The sequence below is a fragment of the Nicotiana tomentosiformis genome, chromosome 12 (assembly GCF_000390325.3).
Source record: "Nicotiana tomentosiformis chromosome 12, ASM39032v3, whole genome shotgun sequence".
Taxonomy (NCBI): Eukaryota; Viridiplantae; Streptophyta; class Magnoliopsida; order Solanales; family Solanaceae; genus Nicotiana; species Nicotiana tomentosiformis.
This window is the reverse complement of record NC_090823.1, coordinates 95,700,523-95,712,993: the sequence shown is the minus strand read 5'-3', so window position 1 is coordinate 95,712,993 and position 12,471 is coordinate 95,700,523. Positions and strand designations below refer to the sequence as shown.

Sequence of the window (12,471 nt, the reverse complement as noted above, 5' to 3'; positions counted from 1 at the left end):
AATTAAAATATTCATGTAGCAGCTCAGGTAAACTTCTATGACATTATTATGGAACTTCACCTATCGAATTTTAAACTTCATATAATAATTATTAGTTTTAAATTACATGACCGAAAAATAGCTAAATACGGGTGAATGCACCTACCACGTTACGTCAGTCATACCGAAAATTTCTACTTGAACATATATGCTTAAACGAAGACGAGTCTAAGATTTCTGGAACATAGGTGCACCCTTATAAAAAAGAGAAAAAAAATATTAAGTGGAAATTAATTCATATTTTTTTGAGTAAATAATTAAGTATTGAACCAAGTGCATCATTCAACATTTATGAAATATGTGTGCTAATAGATAATATTGGATCAATTCAAGAAAATACGTACAAAAAATACCTAATTCGGCGGAGGGACCATGGGTTCACGTGCCCTATAGTTAAATACGGGTGAACGCACCCTAGGCCACGTTATTTACTTCTAATTTCTTTCAATGAAGTTTCTAAGATATACTACTACATGTTGAATCCACAATACTAATTTCTCGGAAGGTGAGGGTAATTAGAAAAGAATTTAAGATATATACATTCTCAAGTAAATAATTTTCTACATTACGAGCTCATTCAAAGGATATTTATATATAGTCTTCCTTAAAATCCCTATTACATGGAATTTACGGTCTTAAAAATAAGTGTCACGCCCCAAACCTAGGGAGGCGTGGTCGGCAATAGATATAGGGAACTGTGCTCAACATCACGCTATTTCGGCGTGCAACCCAATTCACATATGATACCTGTGGCAGCGTGCCACCCGATCCAACCATGTTACCCGTGGCAGCGTGCGATCCGATCCACACTTAATAATCTAAGTAAAATACACCTCGAACCGTAACGCTTATACTCACGAATGCCTGAATATCAACCATAAGTACGCCAAGTGTATAATACGACCCTGGGGGGGGGGGGAGGGGTAGCGCCATACGCTATAAAACTCAAACACAACTAAGGTGCGATATATGATCTGCATCTCGAGAGCCACCCTGTTTACATAATACCACCGTTGTGCGGGACCTCAGCACATTGTACAAATAATCAAGCCATCCCATAGCCCACACGGCACTATAAAGTACCACATGAAATAACTGGCAACAAAATTAACATCCCACGCCCGAATATTCTTCCATCATGAATGTTATGTTGCACGAACATACCCAGGCTGGTGTAGAGTACACTTCCACATATGGACCCATCAACGGACCTCAAACCGATTTTTTTTATATCATATCACACTTGGGTAAATAATCTCTTCAGGATCCACAATGACCCTTTTTCCTATGACACGCAAGAGCAACCATCGAATTCGAAACAAACTTTCACAATTCTCGACCAACTGAATAGAGCGCCCTTCAGGCATAATTTCTCAAATTAGCGATCGTACCACAATCTCCATGCTTGGTCTTAATCCCTGATCAATTATGTGACTATAGGTCATACTCACACAATCTTCCTGTGGAATATGCTCTCACGACCTTCCGCAGCAGATAACAAGTCTGCGCATCCATACCACCGGCCACACAAATGCTGTAGAGCAAAATCGAAAATCCGCAAATCAATACACAAAGCCTCTCACATAAGACACGGATCTCAGGTGACGCTAAAAACAATACCAGCTTACTCTAAATATTTGAATCCTTCCCTGCTCGTTCGAGCTCGTGGCATCCCTGTCAATACCGAACTGCAACCTCGATCCTCAACTTCCAATTTCCATACTACTCACCGCATTTATCATGCTGTTACGCGATAAATATATATATTCACCATAGCCCTTGAATTACTAGTAGAATTAAATACTTCACTGGCTAGAACCTTCCACTTAGCATCATTTCAGAAGGGCCAATGCAACACGTAACCGAATTTGACCAAATAGTAGAAAAAGATACAACCTCAAACCGTGATCTCAACCTTTATAACTCTTCCGAACTCCATTTATACAATAAAGCTATTTGAATAAACTACCTCAAAAAAAATCAAATTACGGCGGCCGTCAAGCCGCCCAAGTACCACTACAACCACCTGTATAACTTAACACGCTGAAGGAACTGATCATCGCCACCATCATGCTAATTCAACCATTGCTAACTGATCCGACTTCTTCTAATTTACTCTGGACTTGCCCTAGGAGTAATAATAACTCCATTCAAACATCATGAACCCAAATCCGCACTCATCCTGAGTGACCTCATTTCATGAGACCACATTGTCTCCAAAACTCACGAACCATCTCACACCCTCCTTATGCGCATATTGCATCTTCAACTGGTACACCTATTCTGGAAAATCCCTCTATGAATCCGAAGTTATTTTCTTCCATTCCTCTAATGCTATACCGCAACCCAAAGATAACATAGAATACTCCAAGCCCCTTTCATAATCTGTTGCAAAAGCTCGATACTTAACCATATTACAGGCTCGAAATCCTTAGGCACCAAACTTTAACGTTTGAATCCACTAGGACCGTTGTTGAGAGTCACCCATTCCGACCTGGTCCCGAATATAATCAACTCCAAGGCTCTCCTAGCAATTGAACACTCTCTCAAAGAAGCACCCGGCTGAATCACCTTCCTTGTACATCACATCAACACGAAGCATAGACTCTGAGTCTTCCCAAAGCCTGAATATGGCACACATTCCCTAAATCTTTTGCTGAAATTACCACTGATATTTTCTTTCCTTAGTTGTAATAACCCACCAATACACCGATAACCAGAAATCTCACAAATAGACAACCATGCAATCCAATTATAGACGGTGGGGCTATTCCACTTAGCATGAAGCTACAATTATATAAATCTGGAACCCACCAAGACTCCTTATCCCCCATTGACACAATCTCGCATAATCGACCCACCAATTTCCTTGAAATCCTTATATTAAACATTTCATGAACATTCTGAATCACTAGCCACATTCACATACTTGACCTCTTACTGGATAGTCACTAAAATTCTTCGTATAAGCTCCATCAACACCCCGCAAACCGCTAATCTGCTTACGGGAGATATCTCACATGTGAAAATTCTATGCTGACATCCTCCAACAATGCTGCATCGAGTACTATTACCACAAAACCAATAAACCATCCTGAGCTCATGCTCGTTCACCAGTTGTACAAGTTCGTTCACTCCCCGTTGACATCAACTAAAGGTACGACAATACATTCCAATCCAAAGTCATGTTGTATCCTACTTCCTATTAAGCAACTCCCTCCTGTCACACCCAATCTTTCTCAATATAGTAGCCAATATTCCAAATTAATCCCGTAAACCTAGTCATTATCCACCATGAATACCAAATTACTCCAAACTTTCCCCAAGGAGTGTAGCTATCCTAGCACAGAACCCATATGTTACTCTGCCGCTCTCCCACTTTGGTCAAACCCTCTCCTTTAAGCAACTACTCGACTTCTGTTTCTCATACTTGGCCTTCTAGGAATTTAACCACCACAATACACTCCCACATGTCCTTCCTCATCCTCCGTTGCCCAGTCATTGCCTTTCCTCAAAATCCATCTCTGTAGCACTTGAACCAATATATCGCTACCAGCTTTAAACTTCTCTAAAGATCATCCTTCTCGAGCCATCAACACTAGGAACACTGATTCAATCCTGAACCACTGCACACCGCGATTTCTGACAGCTGCTTCCCCGACACCAATTCCTAACACCCTGCCGTAAAGGCGAGTTGAAAAAAACCATAACACCGGCGAACCTTAACGCATTTAACAAGGCGATGACACCGCATCACAATTGAGAACTCTACCATGCTCAAAAATATCAAGCCTCATTACTCCATCAACCTCAAACCTGAACATTCATAGTACGATTACATTTCCTTTGCTGGGATTAAATGCCGAACCCCTACATCATGTACTGAGAAAAACCTTCTTTCAAGTCATTCACTGTGTCGGCACATAAATGAGCACCCCGCCATTACATCAATTCCGCGAGATGTACCCCGCCATTACATCAATTCCAGAAAATCCCCAAAAATGATTATTGTCCGTGACTGCCTTATATAGGCATAGGTGCTTCGGCGATTTGTACCTTGCGTTGTACAGGTTGTACCTCGTATTACAAGTTTTTCCTTGTTGGACACCTTTTACTAAAACGTCCATAACTCCTTGTAGAAATATCTAAATGACAAACGGTTTAAAGTATTAGAAACTAGACTCGAAAATCTTTCATTTGATAGGTTGTCCACCATATAACTCCTTATATATATATATATATATATATATATATATATATATATATATATATATATATATATATATACATGCTCGTCCAAAGTTAGGTTTTGTGTGTACTCATTTGGAACTTTAGTCTATCATGTAATTTTCAACTTGACTTAGACTTAGGGCTTTCCTTAGACCCCACATTACTTATAATATGACTCGTACACTTATTAACATATGAACCTGCTGGAACCTTCAAATCCTGATTCCGAGGTCGTTTACTCAAAAAATCCAACCTTAGTCAATTCTTCCAACTTAAAGCTTTCGAAATGAGAACTTTCTTTCCAAATCAACTCCGAACTTCCCAAAATTCAATTCCGACCATGCGTACAAGTTATAATACCTGAAGTGAAGCTGCTTAGGGCCTCAAACCGCTGAACAATATGCTAGGGCTCAAAAATACCGATCGAGTCGTTACATGGTAACTCCGGGGGAGTGAAGCTTACCAATCAAGCTGATATGTGGATATGTCTACTGGGAAGGTCTATCCAGCTGTATATCAAAATCTGCATGCATGAAATGCAGCGTTCCCGACAAAAGAGACGTCAGCACGAAATAATGTACCGAGTATGCAAGGCAATAGAATAAGTGAAAGTTTAAACTGAACTGATAATATAATAACTGAAAGTAACTAGGAGTCAAAGATGATCTGAAGATATGCTTACATGATGATATTGACTCAATTCTCTCAATATAGTAAGTAAAATAGCTATTCAGGCTTATAAGGCTCGGTAGGTGTAACTGCTCAGCCATAGTAGACTCGATCATAGGCGCTCGGCCATATTAGACTCGGTATCTAAATCACTATTCGGCCTTCTGTGTTTTCTCATTAGCGCTCGATCACAGTAGGCTCAGTATATAACTTACCATCTAATCAGAGGCTGCCCAATAGGGACCTGCATAGCTCGATGGTGGTAAAAATAAGATATGTTATCTGTAACTGTTACAGTACATAAATATGACTTGATGGTATAAAAACTCCTTACACTAACGATGTATATCACTTAAATCCATTAGGAGAAAAACTTGAAAGTACTTTCGAAAGAAGAAATATAGTTCGCAGTGGTAAAGATACATCATTTAATACCTTCATAATTGAATTGCATAATGCTCAAAACCTACTACTATACGAGGTTCATAATGTAGGAGTTTTTTTTGGTTGTTGTAAAAGCCAATCACCCATGCTTTCACCTCCTGTGGTGTTGGGGGGTTTGGCTAGACCCCTACCATTTCTATTATATAAACAAAAAGTACAACCGATGGGGACATTAAACCTTACCTCTTGGATACCTTTTCTACTATGAGAGAGTAAGAGTGTATGGGCAAAAATACATTGTCAGACCATTTCCTCTCAATATATACAGAGTTTACTTACAAAAAAATTAATTTTTTATATCTAATTCTAAAAGAAGGAACCTTCCACATATCCATGAAGAAAGGCCCCTTGGTAGCTCTTGGAACTTGCCGGAAATCAGTGTGAATGATGCCTTCAGTGGATGTAGTAGCCTCCTTGGCAAACCAATCTGCCACCTGATTTGCCTCACTAAAGCAATGGTTGACAAATGCATTGTTCTTTTCCAGAATATCAGTGAGGTCTTCAACCTCTTTTCTTAGAATGTTGTTGTCCAGTTTTTTGTTTTGCAGCATGTCCCGAATCACCGTAGAGTCAATTTTCACCATGAAGTTGGTAATTACTTTGTTTATACACCATTCATAACCAAATTTGATGGCCTTCAGTTCTGCCCCGTTATTGCTACTACAATCAATAGGTATCGAGAAGGACATGACAAAACCTATTGCCTCATTTCTCAGAATTCCTCCGATTCCTAGTTTCCCATTTTGCTTGTTAAAGCTCCCTTCGGTATTCAATTTTAATTTTCCTTGATGAGGCATCTCTCATAGCACACTTCTCTATATTGGAATTGATTTCAGATGCTCAATCATCTCACAGTTTTTATACCAAAGTTTATGAGTCATAAGAGAGGGATATTTCCTGCTAATCGCAGCATTGGAGTTCCAGATAATCTACGACTTCATCTTGTCATGAACAAATTTTTTTCCATCTCCAAATTTACAAGAAGTATAACTTCTCCATAATTCCCAGCAAATAGCGATTGGTAAGATGTGTAGTGCCATCTTATGGACCACATTCTTTGGTTTCCTTTGCCACCATTAAGCAAGAACTCTACTAATGGAACTAGAGTTATATTGGATTCCCAAAGAATTTTCATAAGTTACTAGAAGCCTCACTATTAATAAAAACATGATGCAAGCTCTCAAATTGTGGAGTATTATAGCAATTGCACTTTGAAGCTTGTTGATTACCAAACTTCCTAATAGTGTCATCAAAGGGTAGTTTCTTCTGAATCATTCTCCAAACAAGGAGGGACATTTTGAAAGGGATACAATCATGCCAAACATTACCAACCAAGGGATTTTATTGTTTAGTAGTTCTAAAAATCTGCCAAGCCGATGAATTAGAGTAGTGCCCATTTTCTGTAAGACTCCAAATTGTCAGGTCATTTTGATTCTGCCTACCTTTAGTAACATTCATGACATGTTGAACAATATGATTGGACAGCATTTGCTCTGATTTGTCTAATATTCCACCTATTATTCCTGAAAAATTATGAGACTTGAACCTTACAAGGGGTGTTAGTATGATTAACCACTTTAGCAAGTGGCCCTTTACCTGTCCAGTTGTCCCACCAAAACCTATAGTTCCCTATGTTAATATTCCAAAGAATATTTTCTTCTGCTTTCTCTCTCACATGAAGAAGAACTTTCCAAGGATGAGAATTGCCAGAGGCTATAGCTTTACTGACTGGATGGGCTATAATACAATATTTAGCTTGAAGATACTCAGCCCATAAGGATGGACATGTTCTGAACCTCCACCACCTTTTAATGTTACAAATTTTGTTAATGTCCTCCATTTTCCTAATTCCAATACCAACTTCTTCCTTTGGAAAACACAAATTTTTTCATGAACTCCAATGAAACTTATTTTTGTCACCAATTGATCCCCAAATAAATCTCGCAAAATGGTTTTCAATGAGTTTAAGAGTAGATTTTGGAGGGCTCATGGCAGAGAGGGTGTATAAAGGGAGCATTGTAACATATTTTTAATGATGACTACCTTACCTCCGTAGGATAACAATCTTCCTTGCCAACCACTGATCCTCTTTACTATCTTTGCAACCATCTCCTCAAAGTAACTGATTTTCTTCCTTCCCACGTATATAGGACACCCCAAGTAATTAAAAGGAAATTGCTCGTCCATGAAACTGGTGGCATTTCTGATTCTATTGATTCTCCCCGCTTTAGTATTTGGAGCAGTGATGAAAAAGCTCTTGTTGGCATTGAGCTTCTGACCCGATGCCTTTTTAAATTTATGAATTTTCTCCATAATCAACCTGATCGACTTGTTATTGCTTGCTGAGAAAATAATTATATCATCTATATAAGCGAGGTGATTAATCTGAGGTCCTCTCGCTGGCATTGTGAATGAAGTAAAATTTTCATTCTCGTGAAGCTTGTTGAGAAGTCTTGTCAGCACTTCCGATCCTAAAATGAATAAAGATGGAGACAGAGGATCACCCTGCTTCAGCACTTGGGAGGAAGTAAAAAATCCATTCCTAGTGCCATTGATAATAATGGAATACCAAACATTGGATATAAGGTTTCCTGTCATGTTGATTCATTTCTCTAAGAATTCAAATTTCCTCATCACAACATTAATGAAATCCCATGACATCCTATCGTAAGCTTTTTCCATATCCAGTTTAATAAAAATATTTCCACCCTTGTTGTAGCCGTTTATTCCCTAAACAATTTTCTGAGCAAGGAGGACATTTTCAGTGATCAATCTATCTTTGACAAAACCACTTTGGTTATTGGATATCAGTTTAGGAAGGAGCAGATTCAATCTTCTGGACGGGATTTTGGAGATAATTTTATTAGAGACATTGCTAAGACTAATAGGTCTTAGATCAGAGAATGTCTCCGGAGTTTCAACCTTGGAATAAGCACAAGAAATGTATGAGAATAATACTTAGTGAGCCGATTGCCATTGAAGAAACCCTGAACAAATTGAATGATATCGTATTTAAAAATATCCCAACAGCTATGATAGAAGGCCCCATTGTAACCATCCGGGCCAGCAACACTATCACTATAAATATTGAAGACTACCTCTCTTATTTCCTATTCCGTAGGCATTGAGGTCATAATATCATTCTCTTCTTCAGTAATAATATTTGGAATGCATTCAATGATATCCATCTTGAACTCCTTTTTAGGGAGATTAAAGAGTTTCTCATAATGCTTGATTGTAGCTTTCGTAATTTCTCTTCACTTCTGACCCAATTACTTTTTCGATTTTTTATTATGTGAATCTGAATCTTCCTTCTCCTTTCCCTTATAATACTATGAAAGTATGTTGTATTACAATCACCTTCTTCGAACCATTGAATTTGTGATTTTTGCTTCAACAAAGACTCTTGCATCGCTTGCCATTTAATGTACTCTGCTTGGCCTTTGTTGAGGTTCTACTTGATGTGCTATGTATTAATCACTTGGTATAATTCTTCTAAGACTTCCACTTCCATTTCCCACTTGATCACCTGGTCATAAACATTACCAATGCTTTCTCTGGACCATTGAGATAGTTTGTTACTAAGAATTTTCAGCTTTTGATGTAGCCTCCACATGGGGTTGCCCTGAACATGAGTGTCCCATACTTCTTTAACCAACTTATAAAAGTCTGGCTGCTTAGTCCAGAAATTAAAAAATCTGAAGTAACTGATCTTATTCGTTTGGTTGTCCTGACATTTGAACAATAGAGGCCTATGGTCAGAACCAGAATTGTTAAGATGTTTGACAATACAATTTTGAAAAAGTTGAGCCCAAGTGTCATTAATGAAGATTCTATCTAGTCTCTTCCAAACTCTTTTCCTTGGCCTCCAATTATTACACCATGTATATTTAGGGCCAATAAATCCAAGATCTCACACCTCACAGTGGTCCATACAATTGGAAAAGTCAGAACTTTTAGCCATTCTATGAGGATTTCCACCCAACTTTTCATCCGGATCCATGATAACGTTGAAGTCACCAACTATACACCATGGACCACTGATGATTGAATACGTATCTTCAAGAGTACTGCATAACTCTTTCCTCTCCAGAGTTGTACATTTAGCATAGACCATTGTTATGTTGAGCTCCATATCCAGTAAATCATGATTTAGTTTAATCGTAATTTGTTGTTCCTCATTGGCAAGGATAACTGTTTTATAATTCTATTTCCACAAATACCAAATTTTCCCATTGGTGTTAGCTTGACAGTGCTGAAAGCCCAAGTACCTCATGTATCCTTCAATCTTATTCTTGTTAATAAACGGTTCCATGATGGATACAAAGTCTTTGTTGTTGATATGACAAAGATTTTTCAATCTAGGCAAGGCCTTCTTAGACCTCACTCCCCTTATATTCCATATTATTGCACTAATCATGGAATATGTGAGAGAGTGGATCAACTTTGACTCCTTCCCCTGGAGGAAGAATGCATTTTTTCTTTAGTTTTTCTAATTTTTCTATTTCTACTTCTGCCTCTTTTAATAAGAGAGATTCCCTGTTTGTTGGATATCTCTTTTAAGTGAGCTTCAGCCGGGTCATCAGGTTGTTTGTTAAAAGTTTCTGCACTGTTGATTGAAAGAGACATACTAGCATTCACAACTTCTTCCTCAACAGTCTTGCTATTGTCTTGCATTCTCTTCTCATCAAGGTTGTATCCGCCAAGGTCCACCACAACTTGAATTCCAGGATGCTTTTTGATTTCTGATGGAAATGACTCTGACTGTGTATTAGATACCCCTTGATTGATATTATTCTTTGGATCCCTCATGTTGACACTCCCCGAGTCTTGACTAGAAACCATAGTGTTGGTTCCAACCTTTTCTTCTTCAAGTTGTTGATCTCCTTATTTCTTGTTGTAATTGATATCCTCAGCTTCATTAGAATTGCTTTCATCCACCTTCTCTATGGTATCAAAACTGACCTTAGAGGCCGTTTTCTGATTATTCTCAATATTTATCCTTTTGTTGTTCCCAATCACCCCTAATTCCTTAAGACCATCTTCAATGACAGTATTTAAAGCAATTGGTTTACCTCCAGTAACAGTCTTGGACATGTTCTTCTTGTTCTTTTTCAACAAGGCTTGAACATCACAGAGCTTTTCTCTTTTGGCATCATTTTCTTCTTTTTCTTTATATCATTTTTCTTAGTCTTATCAGGTACACGGTCTTCTTTTTCCTTCTGATCACCAATGTTGTTTGGAGCTTGTGTCTTGTTGTTTTCATGTGAACAATCCTTCCTCATCTCATCCTTTTGTCCATTATCCTCTTTGTTTACAATCATCTTTCCTTCTATAATTTTGTTCTGTTTCTTTTTTCTATTTCTTTTTGTGTTTGGAACTTGTCAATTCTCCTTTTCATTGACTTCATCTTTTTTGAATTCCAGCTTGTTGTTGATCTCCTCACTTTGTTTCCCTTTACTTGATTCCCCTGTTTCATTATTTTTTCCTTGCTCTCCTCTTGTTTCATTTTTTCAACTACCCAGCACTTAATAATGGAATGTCCTAATTTTCTGCAGTGTTTATAGTATTTAGGGACATTTTCTCATTCAATCTTTTGAACATAACCAATTAGTGGAATGCTCTCATCTTCAGCTCCCATATAGACCGAAGTATGTAGTGGTTTAAGCAGATTGACTTCCACTCGAACCTTGGCCATACTTGGTCTTGTTTTGGTTCTTGTAGCAATATCCAACTCCAAAGGTGTTCCTGCCGGTCCAATGACTTGTTTGTCATAGTGCCAAGTATGCATGTGGAATGGAAGTTCAGGTAACAGTTCCCAAACAGTAGCAATCGGCAAATCCTCATCTGGTTTAAAATCCGAAGTCCATTTTTGTATCCACATTTGAGTGCCTCCGATTTCCAGCACCCTCTTGAACCTTATCAAATAGAAATCTTCATCATTTGTAAAATCCAAGAATACATTGTAGTTGCCATAGACCCCAATTTTGACTGTACCTTTTAGAGCAATTTTCTCAGAGAATTGAGCCCTAATTTTATCAATTTGGAGACTGATTTTCAGAAATCTTCCAACCAGAGTTCGTTTGCATTCTTCCGCCATCATACCATAGTAGTCTTTTGCTTTGAAATTTACAGCTAGTATCCCAATGTGGGTGGTTCTTCTTGCAATTACCGCTTCTTGTTCTAGTCGACTTGGGGTCGGAGTAGAGTTTTTTGTTGTTGCCACAGTGGCTGCGTATAGCTTTTTTGTTTGTACTGTTCCATGGGTGAGTTTCGCCGTATTAGGAGGATCATGTTGATGATCCAGACACGTCGAATGGCCACCGCCTGGGGCCTCCATGGGGTGGCGCGTGCCGTTCAAAGGTTCTGTGAAAATATATCCGTTGGGAGTGTTTACTTTTGCTAAGAGAGAGACTAGGGCCTTTAGAGTTTTGGTATAATGTAGGAGTTCTAAATTGTTCTTGGCTCATTGTTTTCCTTATCACTACAGATTAAGATGGCGACATCTAACGGTAATATATGGAATGGGAGTACGTGTTTTTATAACCTAAGAAGGAGACCTATCAGAAAATGTCAAATGCTGATTAATTTATTATCTGAACGACAAAACTCAATTCATATAATAACTATAGCTTGAAACAGAAATTAAAGCTATATTAACAAAGAGTTACAACTCTAGTCTATGAACTTTGCCGCTGTACTTGAACATTCAATTTGGGTGTTTTTAAAGTTTTGTATATTTATGCAACGAGTTTCAGTTTTATATACTAGTAATAGTGTACGAAATTGTTACACAACTAATGTAGTACTTTAAGCGGTTGTAGTAGGTTATATACCATAATTTTTAAAATTTTGTGATTTACATTAACAATTACTAGTATTTATATGTGGTTAACTTTTAAATAACTTTTATATTGATTTGGAACATCTTCCCCCTCCACACTCCCTCAAACCCATCATATCTCTCTTTTGTTATCACTTTTCTCTCTCCAACTCCAAGCACTAAAAATGTAAGTATAAAATATTAATACTAAAATTTATCTAAAACGACATGAATAAAGAGACATGTTCTCTGCAAGAAACGGTTCG

The 12,471-nt window shown here is 38.0% G+C and overlaps 1 protein-coding gene across 1 annotated transcript; it reads right to left on the bottom strand.

The window, feature by feature from the left end:
- Positions 1 to 3,485: 3,485 nt before the first annotated feature.
- LOC138903071 (uncharacterized) lies at positions 3,486 to 6,179 on the bottom strand. Its single transcript, XM_070190985.1, has 2 exons — positions 5,703 to 6,179; positions 3,486 to 3,563 (listed from the first exon to the last, which is right to left on the bottom strand). Exons 1-2 carry the CDS (start codon positions 6,177 to 6,179, stop codon positions 3,486 to 3,488), a joined length of 555 nt encoding a protein of 184 aa, XP_070047086.1.
- Between the last annotated feature and the right edge of the window lie 6,292 nt (positions 6,180 to 12,471).

Coding starts and splice junctions, on each gene's coding strand:
- LOC138903071 (XM_070190985.1), bottom strand. CDS start 6,179: ATGCCTCATCAAGGAAAATTAAAATTGAATACCGAAGGGAGCTTTAAC. Junction 3,564..5,702: donor TCTTCATGGATATGTGGAAG/GTTCCTTCTTTT, acceptor CAAGTGCTACAG/AGATGGATTTTGAGGAAAGG.